Source organism: Maniola hyperantus, chromosome 4 (genome assembly GCF_902806685.2).
Source record: "Maniola hyperantus chromosome 4, iAphHyp1.2, whole genome shotgun sequence".
NCBI classification, from domain to species: domain Eukaryota; kingdom Metazoa; phylum Arthropoda; class Insecta; order Lepidoptera; family Nymphalidae; genus Maniola; species Maniola hyperantus.
This window is the reverse complement of record NC_048539.1, coordinates 4,532,273-4,558,956: the sequence shown is the minus strand read 5'-3', so window position 1 is coordinate 4,558,956 and position 26,684 is coordinate 4,532,273. Positions and strand designations below refer to the sequence as shown.

The 26,684-nt window shown below is 37.9% G+C and overlaps 1 protein-coding gene across 1 annotated transcript; it reads right to left on the bottom strand.

Moving 5' to 3' along the window:
- Nucleotides 1-11,615: 11,615 nt before the first annotated feature.
- Nucleotides 11,616-24,933, bottom strand: Mcm7 (minichromosome maintenance 7). Its single transcript, XM_034985033.2, has 15 exons — nt 24,770-24,933; nt 24,582-24,685; nt 24,019-24,159; nt 22,820-22,947; nt 21,821-22,139; nt 20,609-20,791; nt 19,740-19,924; nt 18,345-18,513; nt 17,651-17,803; nt 17,203-17,369; nt 16,216-16,382; nt 15,029-15,140; nt 13,333-13,431; nt 12,276-12,396; nt 11,616-11,818 (listed from the first exon to the last, which is right to left on the bottom strand). Exons 1-15 carry the CDS (start codon nt 24,798-24,800, stop codon nt 11,738-11,740), a joined length of 2,160 nt encoding a protein of 719 aa, XP_034840924.1. The 5' UTR covers nt 24,801-24,933; the 3' UTR covers nt 11,616-11,737.
- Between the last annotated feature and the right edge of the window lie 1,751 nt (nt 24,934-26,684).

Sequence of the window (26,684 nt, the reverse complement as noted above, 5' to 3'; positions counted from 1 at the left end):
CCAAAATAGACAAACTCTGTATGTTTACGGCTTCTTGGAGGGCGGGCGGTGCATACGACATGCACCGCCCGCCCTGTGCTTTGTAACATACAGATTTCTCTGTTTTGGTGAATTGGTTTTGGCAAATTAAGTAGGATGTCGTTCCTTGTGTATCATGGACTGCCGTAAAGTGACGTCAGCTTCTATCCAACACCTCAAAATATAGAGAGTATAAAGTAGAGGGTAGGCCATCCAAGGCTAGCCACAATACGCCTCCGCTTACCCAATAAGTCTAGGCTCTTCCTAAAGATAACTAGTCCTAGACTAGACCTAGATTAAGTACTAAGTACAAATCTATATTCTGTATTTTAACACTCAATTTTTACAAAATAATAATATAATTCCCAGGTACGCTTATCTACGATTGAAAATAAACTTTCAAACTTTCAGTACAGTTCATCGATTTCAGCGACATAAAATTATTACAAACTAGGTAGACGAAAACAAATAAAAACTACATTTATATTTCATAGAAAAGGTAAATAGTCAATTTATACTTGGAGAGTACCTAAAGTGGAATGCACAATTAAAATTAAAACCATTTCGATGTACCTACTCGTAGAGTCGGAGTGCATTTTATTGCTCATGCCAGCAACTCGTTCAGAATTGGAAATGCTTATCTTTCTATAAAAGTTTGTTGTATACTAGATACCTACTTATTTATCCATACTAGTCCATACTGTAAGCGATTATTATTTTGCGATTATTATTTTTAATTAAGTTATTTATATTTCTAAATGTAGTGTTTTCTAATTTACCTAAGTAACTCCGTTTTGTACTACTTAGCTCCGACGACAATAAATTAATATGACGTATTGACACTTGAGCTTTTTGGAAGCAAGCAGCATTCGCTGGATAGCACTCTTAGAGAATCGTCGTCGGAATAGTTTAAAATGAATATCTCAACTCTAATGTAATAATATTAAAGTAGCCATAATTGGTAATTGTTTTTGCACCTATACATTAAAGAATAATTCTAGTAAAAGTTATATCATTTGTCTCAGTCGTTATCAGTTCAGAAGGTGGGATATAATCGTGATCGTGTCAAATTCAAAACACACACGGTGAAAGGACTTTACGCCCAAAATAAAAAAGGTACAGATATTTTTTTTCCCTACTAGAGTAATACATACCTAGGTATGTTTAAATAACTAAAAATGATATTTAGTTAATATTAATCTGGTCATAGAGTAACATAAATATTTTTTTTTTTTAACAATTTGATCCATTGCATCACAATAATATTTCATTAACAGTTAAAATTATCGACATCATTTGATTTACTTTTTACATACCTGTCAATGAAGTATACCTAAGTTATGAATAGACAAATTTACTAACTTAAAAGCTAGTTAATAAATTGATTCTAACAATGATGTGGTTGTTAAAACGAGTGAGATAGACGTTCTATCCCTGCCTCAATAGTTTGGGTAAGTCATAACAACGACTCCGTTAGCTAGCCCGCGGGTTCGATTCCCAGGCCAGGGCGAATAATATTTTAATTAGGTACATACCTACATATGTGTAAATGTTTATTCGCAACATTTGCTGCGTTCGTTAAGTAGCGTGTAAAAAAATTACACGTATGAGAAATTATTGCTCATATACTTGTACACCCGTGGAATCACTTTGGAAACAAATAATTTTATCAAATGAAAAGTAGTAATAAGTACTTTTCACTATTAAGCTTTCCGATACAAGTAACAATACCTGTACAAAATAGTAAAATAAATGTATATCGTGTGAAAATGGTTAAATATACTTATAATAAATATTTGTACATAATACGTACTAGTATACTTGTAGAAACATAACTCGTCTTGAATTACATCGAATCGAAATCGAAATCGTCACAAATAAAATAATATAAACACTATCTCTGTGAACGTCGCACTAGTCCATTCTTATTATAACTTTTAAACAAACTTTAGCCACACGAGTACAACTCTGTGCTTGAGCTATGTGAGTTGCACAAAAAAGGGGTCCGTCGATAAGTGGCCTTATGGTTACGTAGGTCGGAGAATTAATGAGAGCCAGCATTTTTTTTGTGCAACTAAACAGTTTCTTTTACTAACTTTAATGTTACAGCATTTTAATGTTTAGAACAAATACTGTTTGCGTATTTTTGTGGTTTTCAGAACAAAATGAGACATGAGAATGATTCAGATTCTGACGAACCAACGTGGAGTGAAGATGAACATTCAGTGCGTAAAAGATGAAGACGCCACAACGGTCGTTCACGTAGTAAATATAGAAATGGAAAGAAGCGCGAACACGCCGGTACCTGCGACCGTAGTGGGTAACACTGTACCTTAACTAAATATTGAGACGACTTAGTCGAACATCAAACATAAAGATTGCTCTACTCAATGACTTCTAATGTATACGCTCTACTTGCCTATCATGGGCATGTGTCGTCTATAATGCAATATGGCTTGATCCTGAGAGGTAATTCCGTCCATGCAAATAAGATCAGCACTGAACAACATTTTGCTAAATTTACAAGCACCAAACGTATATAGCATACGACTAAGGAACATTTATGCCAGTATTCTCGTCTTATTCATACTTCGGTGACACCGAACACGCCTACTGGCCCAGTCCCATTATTTCTCTCGTCCGTGGGACTACGTAACGGATAAGGATATTTCAAGTTATTAACAATAATTAATTTTGACTTTTATTATGTTGATATTTCGCTATTATTTTATGTTTTGCTCGTATAAAGTATATGTATAACATATATTTTAATCCTTACTTAGTTTTAGGTTTTTAATTTAATTTAATATTTAATTTAAGGTAATATTCAAACACCAGTTACAATGGTAAAATGTATAAAGATCATCAGACATTATTGCAAGCCATTGTACCTCCATTTTATTGAATAAATTAATCATTCATTCGGCATTCAAAGAACTCATTCAGACCACGAATACAGATGGGAGTAACGAAAGTTTCCCGACCTTAAACGTAATACCTGAATTTGATACGTCAAAACGGAATCAAAATATAAATACGTGGCTGGTTAGGGTTAATGAGTGCGCGAAAATTTATAAATGGTCAGAAAGGCAAATTATACATTACGCTCTTCCTAAGTTAGTCAAGCTCGCACAAAGATGGTCAAGGGCTACCCAGTTTATTGTTTTCATGGTCTGAATGGCAAAACAAATTAAAAGTTAGCGTTTCCTAGAAATGAAAATAATGGTCTACTGTTGACGGAAATGCTTGCCAGTAAGGCAAAATACGGAGAAACATTTAAAAAATATATATATATATCAAAGATGCTTTTATTATGAAGAAAAGAATGCCATTGATTGTATTTTACTCGGTATAGAAGACCGATATATGAGAACTAGTGCTTGAAAAGCGTAGTTCACAGAATCTGATAAACTCTTAGTGTACCTAAGAAATGTTAAAGTAACAAAAAAAAAACAGGCAATTCTAATCCGTACTTACAGCCAAGTAATGCCGATAACAGATGCACCAGGTTTACTAGACCAAATCAGAAGTAACGTGCTACTTAGTTAACTAAATGTTATAATTGCGGGGAAGAGGAACATCCATTTTACAAATGTAAACAACCAATCAAACGTTGCGATACTTGCCATACAATAGGTCACATGGCTAAAGACTGTTCCAATAAAACTGTTTTACGTATTCCTAAAGGACAAGATAACGATTCAAAATATTTCAAAGACGCAATTGTACACGGCCAAATTATGCACCGTTTTGTAGAGCTTAGTAGCCAATGTACTATGTTAAGCGAGTCAGCTGCTAAGAACGTGGTAAAATCCTGGTCAGTGACAGATTTACCTATTTAACAGGGTTTTAGAGATAGTATCGTTAATTGTTTGGTAAGGTGTAGGGTCGATATTGAAATAGATACCACTAGAGCTAATGTAGAAGCACTTGTTGTCCCTAATCATTTACTACGTGCGCTTTTATTGCTTGGTCAAACATTTACAGAACAAGAACATGTAGTCATTTACAAAACCTAATATGAGTTAAATTATGTTGGATAATTCAACAAAACGTATTCAGGTGTATAGTAATACTACTACGTTTATCAATCGTTTAACAGAGATAGACATCTACTCTAAGCTAGTATATAGTGGAAACCTTTTCATCGAACACAGTAACTCCGTATAAACAATACGAAGTAGTACAAAGTGTAATTAGATTAGGTAAATAAAGATCAAGGAAAAGTCGTGGTAAAAGGCCCTTCTGCCCTAGGATTTAACTTAGCTAGTGACCTTCTACTACCTCGTGCACTCTTTTGAACGAAATAATCACCTCACTGTCAGTATTGAATAGAATCAAGCACGGTTTACTAATTAACAAATGAATCAAATAGAACCTACTATGATACAGGCTGAATCGTATGATTAAAATTTAGTCTCGTCATGTAAATAAACTAACAAAATTATTAAACGAATAGGTACAGGAATTGCTTCGCGTTTTCTTTTAAGGAATTGGGTTGTATAACGGACACTGAAATAAATATAAAACTTAATGATACCACTACTGTTGTATATAGGCTGTATCGGTTATCTTATTCTGAACGGGAGGTAGTACGCGGTATGGTACAAGAGCTCAAAGATTCTGACATCATTAAACAGTCCTCATCAAAGTATGCCTCTCCAATCATACTTATAAAAAAAAAAAACTGGTGACTACCGCCCTTGTGTGGACTCCCGTGCATTGAATGTTTAATTATCTTTTGTAATTTTATATGCTAATTAATATTATGATCCTAGGTGGTGCGACCCACCTTGCACTCACACAATTTTCCAGTTGTTTACAAGGCTGAAACTAGATGGCGCTACTTGGATGTACTTCACGCTATCTTACTATGCTGTGTTGGATATAAGACAAATTACATTGGCTATGAAATACAATACGGTTCAGCATGTTAAGTGTTATATTGTACAGAATAAGAAACCCGTCAAAGAATATTATCCAATCCTGCGCATAGGCAATCAGTTAGATAATCTGGCTAATCCTAAATACTACACTTCTTTGGATCTAGCATCTGGATGTTATCTGATATGCCGTTTAGACTTGTAAATGTACCGTTTACCTTTCAAAAGACAACTATAACATTCTAGGGAACGCGAGATACAAGTAAGCATTTTCATGTATGGATGATGTGATTATACCGTCTGAAACCATAGAAGAAGGGCTGCAAAATCTCCAAGGCATTTTAGATATGTTTCGCAAATCCGATATAACGCCTAATTTGTCAAAATGTCAAAAAAAAAACAACTCTTTCTGGCTGTAGATTCGCAAAATACTTTATCTTTATACCAGTTAAAAGTACTAAAAGTATTCACTACATCAAAGCCATGTCACACTATTTTCATAAGTTAAGCGTACTAATATTACTATTATTTTATATTAATTAATATCTGAACTTGGTCAGAAAGAAGTCCCTCGAGACTTCTTTTACTTCCAAAAGTTTTCAAGAATTCATAAACTATCACGGTGTTAAACATGTGTTAAACGCTGTGGCAACACCACGTATCAACGGCCAAATTAAACGTTACAATCGAACAGTATTGTCAGCATTAACAGCCTCCAATCATGGTAAATCTGAAAGTTCATGGAATGAATCTGTACCCGGTATTCAGCGGGGGCCTTAACAATACTGTAGATAAAGGGACTGGAAAGACTTCTGCACAGGCATTGTTTGGCTTGAGCTTAGTAGGTACGCAGGATTCTTTGCTGCATCACAGATGAAAAAAAAAAAATTCAATTCTCACTTTAAACGAAATAGAATATAATAATAATAAAACTAGAAAGGATATAACAGAACACTTTCGAAAGCATCGGGATAAACAAAAGGCACGGTTCAACAAACATAGAAAAGTAGCGACATACAAAGTAGGAGAATTAGTCCTTGTAGAAAGAGATATTTCGTCAATAGGGCAAAGTAGGAAATTAGTTCCTTAGATTCGGGGCCATATCGAATTGTTGATGTTTTGAAAGATGATATTGATAGATATGTTGTAGAAGATACTCATTTATCTCCAAAAATAAAAAATAAATAAAAAAAAATTAGAGGTATTATCAGTAGATAAAATTCACTCTTGGATGGTATATAAAAGAACGGAAACAGAATCTGAAATGTCTACTAATAATAATGACAGTAATTGAACAACGTTGGGTTGGTTGGTTAATAAAAATGGTCATATACTTAACTCCTAATTATGTAATTAAAACTAAATACATGTAAGAATCCTAAATAGAATTATCATGTATAAATTATTAATTGTATGAAAATAAAATAAAGTTCAATAAAATATAAGTAACCAATAGAAGAATATAAATGTTAGATTATAAGAATGATGTTGTATGTACGGTTACAGTCAGGCCTAATAGTATGAAAAAAAAAAAAAAAATATGAACAATAATATTTTATAATAAAATAAATGAAAGGCAAGAATATTTAAACTTGACTGAGAACATAAAGGGGGCTCAATCAAGTTGATATAAACCATTAGGTATTATTATTATTAAAAAAAAAAAAAAAAAAAAAGTTAGCTGCGAACATGAAGGGGTCTCAGTTAAGTTATAAAGATTATTCTTCTTGGATTAAAACATAAAGGAGTCTCATTTGAATTACAGAGACAGGTCTCCTTGACTGAGAACATGAAGGGGTCTCAGTTGAGTTTCAGAGACTAGTCTCCTTGGCTGAGAACATGAAGGGGTCTCAGTTGAGTTAATAGAATAGTTTTTCTCGGTTAAGTTATAAAGATTATTCTTCTTGGATGAGAACATGAAGGGGTCTCATTTAAGTTACAGAGACAGGTTTCCTTGACTGAGAACATGAAGGGGCCTCAGTTGAGTTTCAGAGACTAGTCTCCTTGGCTGAGAACATGAAGGGGTCTCAGTTGAGTAAAAAGGATAATTTTTCAAGTTACAGAGACAGGTCTCCTTGACTGAGAACATGAAGGGGTCTCAGTTGAGTTTCAGAGACTAGTCTCCTTGGCTGAGAACATGAAGGGGTCTCAGTTGAGTAAAAAGGATATTTTTTTCAAGTTAGAGAGACAGGTCTCCTTGACTGAGAACAGGAAGGGGCCTCAGTTGAGTTTCAGAGACCAGTCTCCTTGGCTGAGAACATGAAGGGGTCTCAGTCGAGTTACAAAGAATCTTCTTAGTGTAGGTATTAATATTAAATACATAGTTTAATCTGAGAACGGGGAGATGTCTCAACTAAGTTAAACAATGAAATTTAAGAATCGAATCAAGAGCATTCAGATAAATTGGATATGTCGTAGCCACGCCACAATATTTTATTATAATTATTAATAATTATTGCAATAAACACTCTTTGTTGAAATTAGTTTTACAGTGTGACATCACACTGGTTTCCATTATTTACAAAACACCTAAGCATTATTAGATTTTCCCGGGACGGAAAAAAATATCAGGAAGGCCGACTGTAAGCGATTATTATTTTGCGATTATTATTTTTAATTAAGTTATTTATATTTCTAAATGTAGTGTTTTCTAATTTACCTAAGTAACTCCGTTTTGTACTACTTAGCTCCGACGACAATAAATTAATATGACGTATTGACACTTGAGCTTTTTGGAAGCAAGCAGCATTCGCTGGATAGCACTCTTAGAGAATCGTCGTCGGAATAGTTTAAAATGAATATCTCAACTCTAATGTAATAATATTAAAGTAGCCATAATTGGTAATTGTTTTTGCACCTATACATTAAAGAATAATTCTAGTAAAAGTTATATCATTTGTCTCAGTCGTTATCAATACTAATATTATAAATGCGAAAGTGTGTATATCTACAACATTTACGTGTTTTTAGGGTTCCGTACCTCAAAGTAAAATGAAGAAAGGAATTAAATGTATTTATATTCAATTTTCAAAGTAAGATAACCATACCAAGTGCAGTATCATATAAAAGTGCTTTATGTGCATTCTAAAACAGATTTTTAGTTTTTTTATGCATAAGTTTTTGATTGCAAAATGTCAGAAAAAATACCCGATTACGGAACCCTCGGTGTGCAAGTCTGAGTCGCACTTGGGCGGTTTTTGTTAAATAAGATACCTACGATACTTATTTTGAAGTCAATATTCTTAAAATACGAACCTTTCAGCGGAAAATTCGAATCTTATAAAGCCCGTTGACTTCGCAGCTTTAGCACGTATCAACCCAAAATTTTATAGAGCCACGCAAACCGAAGCTCGACATCTGTGCATGTAAAAGCAAAAGCAGTGCGTGTCGTTGTCACGTCAATACGTAATACGTGACCTCTGAAAGGCGACTGGAGCATTAGGTATACTTGTCAATATTCAAATTCCGATCACAAACAGAATATTTTAAATCCGAAAGTCTATCTATGTACCTAAAAACAATAAATAACTAACAGTTTATCTAAGAACAATTTATTTCTCCGCGACAGGTTGAGATGACAATCGGGATATGAGACGGGGGGAGGCCTCGCACACCCGCACGTCACCGCGCACTCGCCCAACAGAACCATACTAGTATTATAAATGCGAAAGTGTGTCTGTCTGTCTGTCCGTCCGTCTGTCTGTCTGTCTGTCTGCTAGCTTTTCACGGCCCATCCGTTAACCCGATATTGATGAAATTTGCTACAGAGATAGTTTGCACCCGAGGAAGGACATAGGCTACTTTTGATCCCGGAAAACTAAAGAATGCTCACGGGATTTTTAAAACCTAACTCCACGCGGACGAAGTCGCGGGCATCATCTAGTAGGTGTACCTAATAATTACTATTTTGTAGTACTTAACACCTTTTAAATATTCATATTATTCCAGGGCTCTACCGTAACTCGAGTATAAATACCAATTAACATTATTCCAAACTAAGTAATAACGAACGATTAATTTATGAAACTGTGTGAACAGTTTGGGGTTTGGGCGTGAGGAATTTGCAACAAGAGTTGGATTAAAATAAACTTTACCCTTGACTAGTTACTTTGCCTTTCATAGATTCGTACCTACATAACCTACTTACCGGGTAATATCGAAGATATTATCGAAGATAGACCGAACTATCGACCTTATCTAAAACAATCATTTTTAAATGTAGATTTAGGATAAAGGTAAGTAGGTTAATACCATAAGTACCATGAGAAGACCATAACGCCAGCAGTGACCATTGCCACAAAGATCGATAATATAGCCTTCTTGATGATATTCGATTTTTAACCGACTTCAAAAAAGGAGGAGGTTCTCAATTCGACTGTATGTCTTTTTTCAGCACCTACCCAGTACCTACCTTACTGCCATTCAACATATAGGCATCGACAAATACAAGATAAAGCTAAATCTAAGGCTTACACTTTGGCTCAGACTCGGTTTAACTAACCGAGACAAAATCTCGTTTAATTAAGTAAAGTCTAAGCGACACACAATCTATCTCGTTTATTTGTTAGTAAAGTCTGAGCAAAGTCAATGTACGTGTGGTAAGTACGCTCTTTAAAAATGACAGCCTCAAACTTATTGTAGGTACCCACCTACTATCCCTACAGCTTACTATCATTTGGTTCAAAATCCTTATTAGGAAAGTTTTAATTAAACACAATTAGGTGTAGTAGGTTCCTATATTTTTATTTAAGTATATCGTTCGTGGGTGGAATATTATCCAAAGTTCACACAAATCATACGAGCTCGCTTGACGCCTGTAACCATTGAGCCTCGTGACCTGTTTCATACGCTATGACCTATATCAAAAATTATTTTGTAAAACCCGCAGCGAAATTGAATTACGTGAACTGTAACACGCAGCACGCTAGATTCACTACATAAGTACTTTCCAACTGGTGTCGACACCACGGAGTAGGTACAAAATATTTTCTACTTACACCGACACCATATATTTCTTTCTTTCTCTACATAGGTATAGTCTACTACAGGTTGAGATGGCAATCGGGGTATGAGGCGAGGGGATCCCCCGCATACCTGCACGAAACCCGTGCTCGCCCGCACCGCGTTAGTGCGGGGGCTGTGCGCATGTGAGAGGCAAACTACTGAACCGATTTTGAAAATTCTTTCACCAGTAGAAAGCTACATTATTCCGGAGTGACATAGTGGTGATAGTGATCAATAAGTTTTATAACGTCACACAAGTGTTTATTATTATCTATCCATTCATTGGTAAATTCCTAAATGTACTCAACTGGGAATCAAACCCAGAACTTTAACTTACATGGCCACAGCGTACACCGCTGCATCAGAATCAGAAATCATTTTCTCTCGTTGTAATTGAAAATCTGTATTCATAACAATCAGTAGGTCGATTTCGTAAAACCTGCATCAATCATTATTACAATCTCAATTGTTGTGATTGGCTGAATTTGTGCAATTCTTGTTGCAACAATGCATTGTAGCTAATAGTGAGCGAGCGTCAAAGAGTCAGAGGCGATTGCGATCGTGACATTGTAGCAGTCATTCTACCGTAATCGAACAGCTTAATTTTATAAACCTCACGAAAATCATTCATTTAATTACACCATGTTAAGCTTTCGTGGCCAAATTTTTTTAGGTAAAGAGGTAACATGTTGAGTTTTGTATAAAATTCAGTAGGTAGTTTCAAAAGCTGCATTGCAGTTTCGCAGCAATTAAAACGTTATAGGTGCAGCTACTCCACTCCAACACTTTTAGGTCACTATTTTGTACCAAAATAGCACGCAATTTTGTTTAACGAGTTCAAAATTCAAATAGGTAATGTATTTACACGAATAAATTATGCACAAATAATAATTAATCGATAGGTAATATTAATTAAACAAAGGAATTATTCTGGTTTGTTATTAAAGCTCAAGAGACACCGCGAGCTAAACTAACTTTGTTTAATTTCAGCATCTTTCTATACTTCAGATCCCACCGCTAAGCTAAGCGAGCTAAGTGCTAACTGTACTGTTGGTTAGCTTTACCATTTCCCTACTCAATGGCTCTACCCCAGTTGCTTTAAGAGAACTTTGTTGAAAGATTTTGTCTCATACTTGTTTGTATCATTTATGTTCAGCTATAGTCTGCGACAGGTCGAAAAAGCAATCAGGGTATGAGGCGGGGGGACGCTCCGCACACCCGCACGCCACCCGCGCTCGCCCGCTTCAGATTAGCGCGGGGGCTGTGCAGGTGTGCGGGGCGACCTGTCGCGTACTATACGGATTCATATAGGTTTTATGTTTAGCCGGTATTTTGGAAAAAAAATGATGGCAAAAAAGTAGGCAGGCCAAGATCTTCAAAGCCCTTTGTACGGGAGCGATAATAATAGGCTCCTATGCGTGATTCAGACTTCATGTGAGTGATCGAAGACCCCTATAGTGCCATCTACGTAACTTTGTAAGTTACTTTCGTTTCGTCACAAGTTCAAAATAGGATCGAACGACAAGCGTTCCGAAGCGTTGGCAAGCATACGCAGACACTCGTCTACACGCTTGCCAGTGCTTGATGTTTGCTGTTGCAAGCGTTTGGCGGCACCATAAAATTGCTCTAGGATCCTTTCACATGAGTGCGAGTAGCGTCATCTAGTGTCTAAAAGTTAAGACCGCCATAAAATAACACGAAGATAGCTCAAGAAAATTCTCTTTATTCATCACACAATAGAATCATTACAGAAGTCATTCAACCAAACATACAGAGTAACATGGTAGGTACAGGAGTATTCCTTACATAACGAATCTAAACGTAATCGCACATTACATGAAAGTGATCTTGGTCCGCACTTGGTTCACTTGCCACACGTTGAGATTCTCGTACTCTTCAATGCAAGCATCCACCTAAAAAATGATAAATGAATAATATACAGGGTGTAACCAGAACGCTGGCAAAAACAAAGACAGGAGATAGTACTGATGATTACTGACATGATACCATAAAAAACCGCGAAAAGATAAATAAAAAAATCCTATTATTTTGTAAAAGTTTCCGATTGCAAATAAAACTGACGCTAGAGGTCAACGAACGTTACGTTAGTAGGTCATTAGGAGTCAATGCCGCGTCGTAAGTGGGGCACTGACCCGAGTTTTCACTACGCTGCTTCTTGCTCAAGTTGCTTGCTGGTGTATCCGCGTCCGGTTGATCAATCGGTTGGCAATCGGGGTATGAAGCGGGGGACGCCTTGCACGTGACCCGCGTTCGCCCGCACCGGGTTAGCGCGGGGGATATGCAGGGGGCGTCCCCACTCCGGTTGCAATTTCAACCGGTCTGATCTGGTATTGGGTTATGTGTGGTTACCTGGTCAGGTCTGAAGCCCTTGTCGACACAGCGCTCGATGACGTCAGCAATCTTCACCGTTTTATTGGTTCCCGCCAACTCGCGCACTATCGCGAAGATGCGGTCCGTCGCACTTATGCCCCTAGGAGAATCAATAGGAGTTTATGCAATTGTTGCATAATACCTAGTATAGTAATGTGCCGTTTCATACTCTACTGGCCAGAACCAAGCCAAATTATAAGGATCTATCAACGCACAGCTCAAACTACTGGACGGATCGGGCTGAAATTTGGCATGCAGATAGCTATTATGACGTAGACATCCGCTAAGAAAGGATTATTGCAAATTAAACCCCTAAGGGGGTGAAATAAAGATTTGAAATTTATGTAGTCCATGCGGACGAAGTCGCGAGCATAAGCTTGTATAAGGATAGATTTATTCACTTTTTTTTAACTGGTTTTATGGCTCTGGGTTCTAGCTCTTTTGAGCCTAGATTTATTCACTGTTGTACACCGACAAAGAGCTGGCAATAAACCAGTGTGCTTTTTTCCAACTGGCTTAACAGCTCTGGATTCGGCCCTTTTGAGACTCCAATGTGCGAATATTGTATGCCACCACAGAATCACGGTAATGTTATCTATACAGTATTCCAACTTCATACAAACAGACGAAAGGCGAGCTATAACCTACACGCCTCGATCTCGCGGTGCAGCCAGTCGAGACTGTGCCGCAGTGACGAACGGACGGTGTTTGGTTTTAAACAATAACCGCGTGAAAGTATTTTATTTATTTATTAGTATAGATATATATAAAAAAAGTATATTAACAATCACAATACTAAATGGAAACACAAAGTAGGCAAATGTAATTAAAATGCTGGAGGCGGGTGGCCGTATCGCATGTTTACATTGTAAAGATACGGCCGAGTTACAATACTGTATGATAATATTACCGTGACAGAATGAAATAACAAATTATAAATATAAATATGTAATAATAAATGCAATAAGTACCGTTATCGTACCGGTCGCCGTACCGTAATATTATGTTTTATATGTGTCACAATAAAATTACAAACCTTTGCGTATTGTCTTCCACATGTTGCAACGATTGTTTGGACATCTCCACAAGGCGAATAGCCTCCGATACATCTTCTTTTTCCACCACATCTGACAATCTAAGAACAAGTAACTAAATATTAATCTGCAATTATTCTTTGCCTAGTGGTTAGGACGTCCGTCTTCTAATCGGAGGTCGGGGGTTCGATCCCGGGCACGCACCTCTAACTTTGAGAGAGACCCGTGCTCTGTAGTGAGCCGGCGATGGGTTGATCATGATAATGATGAATTATTCATTGCCGAGGGTCGTGACAATTTTCTATTAAACATTATAAATATTACACGTACGAATTAACTGTGCACTAGAAGTCCGTGACGTCAGAATGCAAGCGAGCGAGAGATGGATACGAGAGACGTAGTGAGAGAGCGAGAGGAACGCATTTTATTGTGGTGCACAGTTAAGTCACACGCGTTATATTAAGGGGTTTAGGGGGTCGGTCGGGTACCTTGTATAATGCACGCAAAACGAAAAAACCAGCCAAGTGCGAGTCGAATTCGCGCATCGAGGGTTCCGTACACGGGCACGAGACATTAATGCCAGCGATATAATGCTGTCTCGTTTTAACAGTGTTTTAAGTCTAAGTGCGCTCTATAGATCTTAACCTGAGAAAGAACCAAGCGTAGGTAAAGTTTAATAAATTAAAAATAATTAATTATTACGCGTCCAACCTTGAAATCTAATAATAAAATGTATGTTATTTAAATTAATCTTCCGACATGTACCTAATATACTGATAAAAAAAGTAGAACGACAACTATATTTCCGGGATACGGGTGAATCACGGAAATCCCGAGATAAAAGATATCGCTCGAAAAATATTCCGAAAGATAATTTCGTTCACCTTTTTCCGTCATCGTTTTTGCGCAGCTTTTAATAGACCACACCTAAGGCGTAACGCACACCGTCAGAGCAAGCAACATTTTATTAGGGTTCCGTCCCCAGAGGGTGCCTACCACTAAGCGATAAAATACTAAGCCTCCGCTATCCGTCCGTCAGTCTGCCAGCGGACTGTATCTCATAAACCGTAATAGGTAGAGAGTTAAATTTATCTGTAACAACAAATGATAAAAATTTAAAAATGGCCGCCGCATATAGTTTTAAAAAGTACATAATAGTACGTAAAAGTTTTAGATAGTATAGAACCCTTCGTGTGCCAGTCCGACTCGCACTTGACCGGTATTTATAACAACTCAACGAAACTTACGATACGCGGCAGAAAGTAATGTACATCGGCACCGGATTTTTTCAAGGACTACAACTTTAGTTGCAAAACAAACATTGAGAATTCGTGGCGTCATTGTATTTCTCATTAGTTATTTACTTGTTTTCACATAAAAAACGTTTAATACAAATATTGTTGATCGGTTAATACAAATATTGACTACTAAACAATGGTACATTGTCGTGTTATTCATCGTTATCGCTATCTCATACGCGGTTACACAGTACTTTAGTCTAGCTTTTTTACTCAGTCTACGGGACAGAGTGACACTTCACAAGATGGCGGCGTTAGTTCCGATTTTGGCCACGCGCCAAAAGATCCTTGCCGCACTGTAGTTTTAAGTTCGGAATGCCCTCCCTACCGAGACGAACCAGCAAGAAAATAGGTGTTTGCTCTTTTCAAATATTTAAGTGTAAACGCGCTATGTGCTTACCTCAGTCGCGCCAATGCTGTAGACAGGCGGAGAATAGCGAGCAGGTTCCGCGCTGACGTGAACGTGACGTCACGGGCGTTCCGCGCCTCCCGTCTCAACTCCACGTACGATGCTGAAAAGTAACATTAAATGTAACTAATGCCCTTTTCTAAACGATGCTAAGATTGCCACTTATCGAATGCTCGTGAGGCGTATAACATCTGCCCCCAAACACGTCACTTCGTGATGACCACGACCACTCTGCCAAGAGTTTTACGACAAGAAGCTAAGATTGCATTTTTTAAAGTGAAAACTTGAGGTGCATTGAGCGAATTTGGGATGGATTGGATCACGTCAGGGACATGCTAATTTTTACAAATATACTCCAAAACAATCACGAGAAAATTTAATTTTCAGTCTAATATATGCTAGTTTAATGGCTATGTAATATAGATTTATTTTTGTGTTGTTTCGGATTGACTATGCTGCGTAGGCCCTACTGGCCGCTACAGCGTCACCGGGGGGGTTGGCGAGCGCGAAGCTCCGCCTGGGGGTGAGCCCTAGGGCTCGAAGAAATAATTCGAGAGGTCGGGGGGCAACGTCCTCCTAAGGGCACCTCCTGTGAGGCTCGGACCACGGCTTAGGATGACGTTGGGATGGGTAGAGTTGTTGGACTACTGGTTAGTCCGTACGCCCCCGAGGCCGTGGCGTGAGTCCACGTCCGGGTGACGTTAGAAATCGGGGACCTCGTCTTCGCCGGCGAAGACGCTGTGATGAGGTTGTATTGTGTAGCCCTACAAGATAGGGAGCATTGTCGGTCATGATTTGATCGTCGGGATCGTTAAGGACGTGCTTAGGGCGTCTTTTATCGGGGGGGTCGTTTCGGTCAGGGATGTATGTCGCTGCCTCAACTATTAGGGGGTTGGGGTGTCTAATGGCTTTCTCAAAATAGTTTTTGGAGAGCTGTTTAAAGTAATGAGCTATTGTCGGGAGTTGGAGGTCTCTGTGAAGGTCCACGTTGCGCATGTACCACGGGGAGCCAGTGGCCATACGCATAAACTTATTCTGTAGGACTTGGAGAGGTTTGAGAGAGGAGGGTGGCAGGTGTGCAAATGCAACACAGGCATAAGACATTATTGGGCGGATGCACGTTTTGTATAGCGTGACTTTATTATAGATTTATTAAAGGCTATGTGTTATATACTTACACACAATATATTCAGTGAGGTTTCTGGGCACGGCGGGGTGTTTGCGGTGCGTGAGGCCCAAGTATCGTCGAACTAGTCGCATGGGCAGAGCGCGCGTCTGTCCCGGCGGCTGCATAGAGTGCTGGTGTACGTAGGCTATATGCTTGGCAAGTTCAAGATCCTTGTCCCTAGATGATAAAAATTTCGATATGAAAGACTTTCACCCATAGGTTTTATTCTTATGTTGACTTTAATTACGTTTAGTACTTAATTTTTAATAAGTTTCGCAGACTCTTGTTCAAGACACAATTGCGCGCTTATAGACATACAGGGGAAAGCGCGGCAAAGGGCCTGTCGGGGCGTATAAAGAGGGCTTTATACACCCCGACAGGCTGATTCTTTACAGGCTTACTTATATTTGATCTTCTGGCAACATACAGTGCACTTGTATTTAATTGGACAGCCAGATATCCCTACGAACTGGTATATGGTCCTTTTCTTGTTACATTGGTATGAAAAGGATGCGAATACTCTAAAATTGGGTATTTGACTACAGCAAAAATAAATTAGTTCTCGGTGATTATTAAATACAGGGTCTTCCAAAATACGTAAAATCCACGTCCTTTGTTAGTTTTAAGTGTGATAACCATTTTAAATTATCGATGATTTAACTAAAAAAAGTACGTTATTATGATGTGATGTCACATTCCAGTATATATCGCATGCTACAGTGCGACAAGGCTCTCTTGGCACTTGAATGACATTGACAGGGGGGGCGCTGTTGGAGAACAAAGACTTAGACTATTCAAAGAAGAACAAAGGGGACACTTGACGACAACGTTAGTTCCGATTATCGCCACGCGCCAAGAGAGCCTTGTGGCACTGTAAGTGCGCGTTTTGACGTATGATAAAAAGTTACTGATTTGACTAGTTGTCAAATACCGTATTTAATTTCCCTCAGTATCAGTACCCATGTCATTGTTTCTTACATTAGTGAAGACTTGTTACCTGTTAGGTTTGTCCTGTATCAGCCACAGGAGGTCGAACCGAGACAGCAGAGCGGCTGGCAGCTGGATGTTCTGTTCAATAGTGCGCTTGGGGTTGTAGCGACCGTACGCGGGGTTCGCGGCCGCTAGGATGGACACGCGAGCGTTGAGGCACGTCATTATACCCGCCTGCGGAATTATCATGAGTGATTTCCATTATATATATAATCTCTCAACGGCTATACTCACGTATTTAGTCGACGTTAGCCCGACTAGTTTCGAACCGATCCGTGGTCCTTTGTCAAGGTAGTCAGTTCGCAGACTAGTAAGACTGCAGTCTTAACCGCGACGCGTGCGCGTGAGTAAAGCCGTTGAGAGATATTATATATAATGGAAATCACTATCCAACACTATCCGCCAACACTAACGCCCCACCCTCTAACACCATCTCACCAGTGAACAGTACACACCTTAGCAATGCTGATAGTCTGTTGCTCCATGACCTCGTGTATGGCGGTGCGGTCGTTCTCCGCCATCTTGTCAAACTCGTCGATGCAACACACGCCTTGATCCGCCAACACTAACGCCCCACCCTCCAACATCATCTCACCAGTGAATGGATCCTAATTGTAAAAAATAGCAACGGTGAAAATAATAGCAATAGTGAAAAATCTAGATATCTTTTAAATGTGTCAGGTAAGTCTCTTTACATCTTTTGTATTTGAAAAATATACAGTACGCGGTGGCAGAAAATAATGTACATCGACCTTTAGAAAAAGCTAGCGGTTTTGTAGAGCATTGTCTCTGTCGTTGAGACCGACAAAACGTCACATAGGTATGAGTCACAGGGACAACGCTCTACAAAGTCGAAATCTCATCAATCTCGAGTTTTACTAAAATATTCAAAAAATGTAAATAATTATAAATGACTAGCTTATGCTCGCGACTTCGTCCGCGTGGACTACACAAATTTCAAACCCCTATTTCACCCCATTATGGGTTGAATTTTCAAAAATCCTTTCTTAGTGGATGCCTACGTCGGAATAGCTGTCTGCATGCCAAATTTTAGCTCAATCCGTCCAGTAGTTTGAGCTGTGCGAAGATAGATCAGTCAGTCAGTCAGTCACCTTTTCCTTTTATATATATTTAGAAAAGTGCCCACACCTTCAGAACCGCAGCAGTTAACCCAACTCCAGAAGATCCTCTTCCAGTAGTGTACTGGCTGCGTGGCGCCAGCCTGTCGATGTAATTGAGCAGCTGGGACTTGGCCACTCCTGGATCACCCATCAGACAGATGTTGATGTTGCCACGAATCTTCATACCGTTCGGCCGCCTAGAAAATTATTACAAAAAAACCGGCCAAGTGCGAGTTAGACTCGCAAATTGAAGGTTCCGTACTACAATCGTATTTTATCGACATTTTGCACGATAAATCAAAAACAGATTTTTAAAAAAATCTGTTTTAGAATGTACAAGTAAAGCCCTTTCATATGATACCCCACTTGGTATGGTAATTTTACTTTAAAAGTTGAAAATAGCAATATTTGCTCATGACCACAATTTAATTTTTTTTGTGTGATATAACCACAAATTCACGGTTTTCAGATTTTTTCCCTAATACCAGCTATAAGACCCACCTTCCTACCAAATTTCATGATTCTAGGTCAAAGGGAAGTACCCTGTAGGTTTCTTGACAGACAGACAGACAGACAGACAGACAACAAAGTGATCCTATAAGGGTTCCGTTTTTCCTTTTGAGGTACGGAACCCTAAAAAACAAATACATTACAAATATAATTGTATACGATGATTCAAAGTCATGTTATCTAAAAATATAAAAGGGAAAGCTGGTTGACTGACTGATCTATCAACGCACAGCTCAAACTACTGGACGGAATGGGCTAAGCATGCAGATAGCTATTATTATATAAGCGGGTAAAATAGAGGTTTGAAGTTTTTATAGTCCACGCATTTTTTCGTCCCGTTTTTAACTTATGCTAGTAAATTATAATGCACTGTTTTGAAATACTTACATAACAATAAAATTATTCTGCAGTTATTTGTGGTGTGTTTAATTAACATTATATAGTATTTTTTGCTCTTAATTGAGGCTCAATTTCATAAGTCATTGTTTTGGCAAGCACAGCATTAGTAAGACAAGTTACAGTAATATTGTAACAAAATTATTCATCATACATCTTTAAAAATAGCAATAGATTTCATTTGCCAGAACCTTTCCATTCTTTGACAAAAAATCCATACTATATTATAAATGCGAAAGTGTGTCTGTCTGCTAGCCTTTCACGGCCCATCCGTTCAACCGATTTTGACGAAATTTGGTACAGCGATAGCTTGCATCCCGGGGAAGGACATAGGCTACTTTTTATCCCGGAAAATCAAAGAATTCCCACGGGATTTTAAAAACCTTAATCCACGCGGAGAAGTCGCGGGCATCCTCTAGTATTTTATACATTGGTGAACTTTAATAAGAAAATTTTGATATGGGTAAATAGCTAATTTAGAAAAACAGTTCATCTCAGTTTATAATAATAAACATACTTATCAACGCCTCCAACTAGAAGCAGTAAGAGTGCCTTCTTAACATCTTCGTGACCAAAGATCTCTGGGGCGAGACTGCGCGCCATCCTCGAGTAGAGGTCGTCTTCCGCTAACTCCGCTAACTCTTCTTCAGTCAGAGGCTCGGCCATCTCACCTTCGTCACTTTGATTCAAACATGTTACAGTCTGGAAATAATAATTCGAATCGTGATTTTTTTTTTAAAGAATATTAGCCATGTTAAATAACTAATATTTCCCTTTCCTCTCCAACTAAGCGTCAGGCTTGTGCTAGGAGTAGGTACGACAATAGTGCAACGGGCGGGGTTTGAACCGTCGACCTTTCGGTTTTCAGTTCACTCCTTTACCGGTTGAGCTATTGAGGCTCTAAATTATCTAATATTAAAATCATCGTATCACCATCATCATCATTGCATTGCATTTTTAAAACAAAAATAATATTTACAAGAAACCACAAGCTTGATTCGCTATAATCCGCCAAAACAGACAAATCTGTATGGTAAAATGTGCAGTATGCGATATGCACCACCCACCCTCCCACTACTAACGAAGCAGGAAAAGCAAGCAATACACAACCACCAACACTTACTTTGCAATTGTGCATTGAGGAGTCTACATCTACTGAGATTATTCCGCTGTTGAAGTGAGACATAATATGTTGAGTGTGGTCTAGAATCTAGGACATTTGAGAGATGTTGTGTGGTAGTGATTAAAAAATATCTCGATAAAAGTATCTTGGTTATCATTTTCATCAAATTATTTAGTTGATTTCAAGGCCGGCGGCTTTTCGCAATCAATATCTAAAATAGTCCAACTGGACTATTAAAACCCAGTTTAGCATTTGGAACTCACGTGAGCTTCTAGATACGTGTCAGAGAGGAGGCCCTGCAGCATCTGCCTGAAGCCAGTGTTGAGCAGCGGCAGGAACACGCCAGTGACGGCCACGTGGTCGCCGGGCTGAGCTCGCCGGGTGGTGTCGCCGCGGCAGTACACCGACAGTTGTCGTGGGATGTGCCCAACTGGCACTTGATCAGACTGAAAAAACCGGCCAACTGCGAGTCAGGGCACTGAGGGTTCCGTATACTACAGTGGTATTTTTTCGACATTTTGCACGATAGTTCAAGAACTATGATGCATAAAAATAAATAAAAATCTGTTTTAGAATTTACAGGTAAAGCCCTTTCATATGATACCCCGCTTGATATAGTTATCTTACTTCGAAAATTGAAAATACTAATTATTAGTTCATGACCACAATTTAAATTTTTTTGTGTGATCTAACCCTAAATTCACGGTTTTCAGATTTTTCCCCGAATGTCTGCTATAAGACCTACCTACCTGCCAAATTTCATGATTCTAGGTCAACGGGAAGTACCCTGTAGGTTTCTTGACTGACAGACAGACAACAAAGTGATGCTATAAGGGTTCCGTTTTTCCTTTTGAGGTACGCAACCCTAAAAAGCATCAAGATTGGTTCAGTGGTTGAACCGTGAAAAGGTACCAGACAAGACATCATTCGCATTTGCAATATTAAATACCAGCGTAGCAACAGCAAAGGAAGAATAACACCTAATAATTTTATTTTTTTAAAGAATGGAAAGTAAAAACATCGATAGCACCCTTTGGCTCTTTTAATCTAGTAGTGATTCTTAGCTCTTAGCATCTTTTTAACTGAATTTTTATAATTCCATTAAAATTTTAACCACACTTGACAGAATACTTAAATAAATTCAGGAATTTTTGATATGCAATTTCTGAAATTCCCTCCTTCAAAGTGTAAATAAAAATTTACAAAATTATATAATAGTTTACGAAATATGTTATTTCTTATTTAATACATACTATATATTATTTGTGTAATGTGTCGCTACTACATGTCAATACCAGTCGTATCAACTGTTAAAAAATACATACCGAAACTTTCGGCATTGACAGTGAAGGGGTCAAAACGGTATTAAGACACGCCAAGGCCGCGATAGATAGATGCAAGTTCAATCTCTGCCAGTTCTGCAGTTTTTGATATGCATTAAAAATTCCTAGCATCCTAACCATAACCATACTCACATGTTCCTGTATCTTCAACTCCTGGAACTTCTGGAACCTTGACCCCCTGGTCTGTAAGTGCAGCTGTCCGGCAGTCTTGTTCAGCCTACACTCGTCCGCCGTACACGCGGGCGGTGGAGTGAACTGCAACCCGCGCACTGGCTGGTACGTCTCGGCTCCGCACGCACTGCAGGAGTAGGTAGCCACCACTAGCAGTGGTTTGACGTCGGTGCAGCGAGTCACTATGCCTCTCACTGTCACTAGTTTGCCAATGTGTTCCGCTTTTACCTCTCTTATTGGCACTGATTTGGATGTAGACATGTCTTTGAAGTACACTTCACTGAAAAAAAATTAATTAAAAACACTTTAATGACTACTAAAAATGGTTGAAAAATATATTCAAATATACTCAATTACTTATTGAAATTATTACTGTTGTACTGAAGTCAGGTTTTAATACTCTATCTCTGAAAATCTTTATCTGATCTTGACCTTTATATAGGACCACTGAAGGCATAACCCATCTTATCAAACAATAATGGTCCAATTTGGTTTATCCAATAAATACAAGACATACTAAAGGTTCAATTATAGACCTCCACATCTTGTTTTCAGTTTTAGGAGAAAATAAATTTATAAATTTAGCTTTTTGTAATGTTCATAGGTTGAATCAATTTTGATAAAACTTTAACTGATATTGCTTGTCTGAGATCTGATATAGACACATAAGAGGCTTTAACTGTAGAAAAATATCTTGATTATACTAAACTTTTATTTAGTGTAAAATATACAAACCCGTCGGAAATATCTGAGCACCTCGCTGGAATGCGCTTCCCCTCGCGCTTCCCGCAGCTCGCCCATTTTCGCCTAACCAGTAGGTACCCAAAGAGTATATGAACACTATGTTCTACCAGTACCGTTGCCAGTACCAGTGCCTGTACCGTTGCCAACACAAGCACGTTGCGCGACATTCGAGTTATTAAGCCAGGTTCTCAGATATTTCCGACGGGTTGTACTTACAATCTCCTTATAAGTTCAGGAGGATATCTGTTTCTGGGGTCCCTCATCTCTCCAGGAATCCTGTGGTTCCTTGCCTCCAACATAATCCTGTGCTCAATGTAAACATCTAGGGTATCTTTAGCCGCTACCTGAGAACATTAAAACTGAAGTTTAGTCTTAAACTGACTTCCAAAAATAAGGAGTAGGTATGTATGTTTTTTGTAAAAGTATAGATAGGTATGAATGCAGCTGACCTTGATCTTGAAAATAACTTGTAAAGAAAAAACATGTTGCACCAAAAGATTTCTCAGACTGACAGCCACATTAGAAAGAATACAGAGTTTTCTTCTTCATCAGAAGAAAACATCAAAATGTTTAGTGGGCATCAACTTTTATTTTGCCGTTTAATTTTTTTTACAGAAATTTCCTAACAATATTATGGCCTAAATGGCTAAAAATGAAACATTCAGTTCAATAAGCAAGATATTAGATACTATGAAACACAACTAAACATACAAATAGATATAAGTACAGCTTTGGTCACTCAGGTATTGTCAACATTTTATTTTGAAAATTTCAATATGTTATTTTTATATAATATCTGTCCTGGCTTTACTCACGTGTTTAGTTGACGTTAGCCCGACAAGTTTCGAACCCATCCGGGGTCCTTTTTCAAAGGAGTTTCGCGATTGTGACTGCGGCGATTGTAAAGCCGGGGCAGATATTATATATAATGGAATTACACACGATAGTCTAAATGTTATTTTTTTATTTCAAAAATTGACCATACCACTCTCATTTAATTTTTTTAGGGTTCCGTACCTCAAAACCGTCTGTCTGTCAAGTAACCTACAGGGTACTTCCCGTTGACCTAGAATCATAAAATTTGGTAGGTAGATGGGTCTTATAGCTGGTATTAGGGGAAAAACCTGAAAACCGTGAATTTGTGGTTACATCACACAAAAAGAATTAAATTATAGTCATAAACTAATAATTAGTATTTTCAATTTTCAAAGTAAGATAACTATATCAAGTAGGGTATCATATGAAAGGGCATCACCTGTGCATTCTAAACAGATTTTTATTTATATTTATGCATCATGGTTTTTGAACTATCGTGCAAAATGATGAAAAAATACGACTAAAGTACGGAACCCTCGTTGCGCGAGCCTGACTTGCACTTGGCGGGTTTTTTGTATTAAAGTAGGAACATTATAAACCTCTCTGTGTTTATAGTCCGGAAGCATTTCATAGACAACATCTGACACCATGTTAGTGTACCGCCTCGAGTTCTGCATCACTGCCCCCGCCAGCTCCTCATTCATTTCATTAAGATCATCCAGCTCAACCACAAATGATACCTATGAAGATGTATGTAAAAGTTCATCATAAGAATGCAGTAATAGTTAAGTTTTTGTACTACATTTATAATTTATATGATAGTGGTTTTACCTACACTTCAATTAAATTTCTAAATTACCCAGCCTTAAGATGGAAGCAAGGTAACTTGGAAGGAGTATTGCAGATTTCATTAAACAAACACCCCTAATTGGTCTCTGCTCAGCACTGTACCAGAATCAACTAGCTACAGCCAAAGCGTACCACCAAAAAAAACTAACGTAAACACTTCTAAGCCAAATAAGAGATAGTCGGATTTGAGATAACACACTAAAGTTTTTATATGGGTGGCTTTAATCATACATGATACAGGTTTAGTAAACAAAAACTTGATTGTCGACTTTATTCAGGAATCAGGTTATAAAAACAAAAACATGACTCTCACCTGTTCCCTGTGTGCAACTTTACTGAGCTGCTCAGAATATTTGAAGAACTTGTGGCCTTCGTCATCGGTCTGACAGAAATCAATGAAGAAATTTTTAAAGCTTTCTGAAACAACAGAAATGAATACAACCTCAATTCAGTCGGCTTTTTATGTAAAATATTTCAGTAAGATTATATAGCTCGGATTGCCTTTATCAGCGTCATAGTCGCGCATTGCCATTGTGATGTTTTTACTATATTATTATATATCTTACTAAAATTAGACTATATCAAACACCATTAATTAACGGTTTGCATGCAGCTAACTTTTGTTTTTACAAATTACAATTGTGATTTGTGACTGCGATTGACGTTTAAATTGGCGCGAAAAAGATGTTTACATAATCACAGACGAATAACCTAAGACTAAAACAGGCGAGGCCATAGATAAATATTTAGATTTCAGCTGATTTCAGCCTATTCTTTTTTTTTTTTTTTTTCTTCTTCTGGCTTTACACAGATTAGCCAATGTCAGGTTTGTTATTTATTAAAGTTAAGGAAACTATGGATAAAATTGAAAAATCGGGATTTGGAATTTGAAAGGAAAAGGATAAGGTTTTCACTAATCTAATAATAATATACCCACATTTATACTATAACTTGATATCATTTTTTTCTAGGAACAAAGCTAGAACTTTATAAATATTTGAAGAATTAGTATATAATAAACAAACTATAGATGTAGGAAATGGTATATGCAATGATTCGAGATGAGCAAGAAAGGCAGACCGATCATACAAAGTGCATGCAAAGAAAATATGGTTCAAGTCCCCATACTCCCCACAGGAACAGTAAGGATCGGGAACAATTTTCATCTTGTACAAATGGGCTGGTGTACAAACATGACCCAAGCGTATTCTACACAGAACAGAGGTGACAGTTTTGGAGAAAACTAATCGACTAAACCATGGTTTTAACGGAATGGACGTCTGAATTTTTCTATAATGTTTACCTACTGAACTATCGTTATTCCATACCCCATTCCAGGTTTCATACAAATATACTTTGGATAAATTTATCAGGTCAGAACAATAATTGGTGTATGGGACAGTATCTCCAATGCGTATAGCCTCATTTGCCAATTGATCAGCTCTTTCATTTCCGAGAATGCCCACATGGCTTGGTACCCAAGCTAGGACAACATCGCAATTTCTCTGTGAACATTTATATAAAAGATCTCTAATCCCAAAAACAATTGGAGACTGTTTATGGGATTTGAATGGAAATCTATTAATAGCTTCTAAAACACTGCGGGAATCAGAAAATATTATGGTTTTCGGTATCTTTAAAATTAAAATTATTCAAAGCTTTAAGTAAACCATAACATTCACCGGTGTAAACGGAAGTTTCAGGTGGAAGTTTAATTTGTTGTATACCTTTATATTGTGAATGATATACCCCAACCCCAACACAACTCTTATGCTCATGCTTAGAAGCATCTGTGAACACATAGTGCCTGTCGGGCCATTTATTATTGACGATGTTAGTAAATTCCTGTTTTGGATTAAGGTTATCTTTTAATTTTAATCCTATATCGAATTTAATTTGCGGGACAGCAATAAGGCTTTTGTAGTTATGCTGGTATAGAGGAAGAGTAATACTTCGATGGGTGGGAGCTCCCAAACTTTCATATTTTCTAAGACTTTTTACAAGACATGGAGAGTCTTTATGGGTCCAGTAATTGCAGTTATCAACCTGATATGCAAGTTGTCGTACTTTTGGAAATAACGGATGGGAACTTAGCTCTAATGTACGAAAAAAGTATTTATCACAGAGGAATTGTCTTCTCATATATAAGGGCGGATCACAACATTCTACCTGAAGACAATTTGTCGGAGCCGATTTCATCGCACCTGTAACTAACCTCAAAGCCTTTGACTGGATCATATCCAGCTTTTTAGCTGCAGTTGTATTACCAGGGTGTAACAAGAATGTTCCATAGTCTAAAACACTTCTTATTAAAGCATTATATAACAATCTCATTGTAAAAGGGTGTGCACCCCACCATACTCCTGTAAGGCACCTTAGAATATTCAAATTTCGCTCACACCTTAATGAAACATAT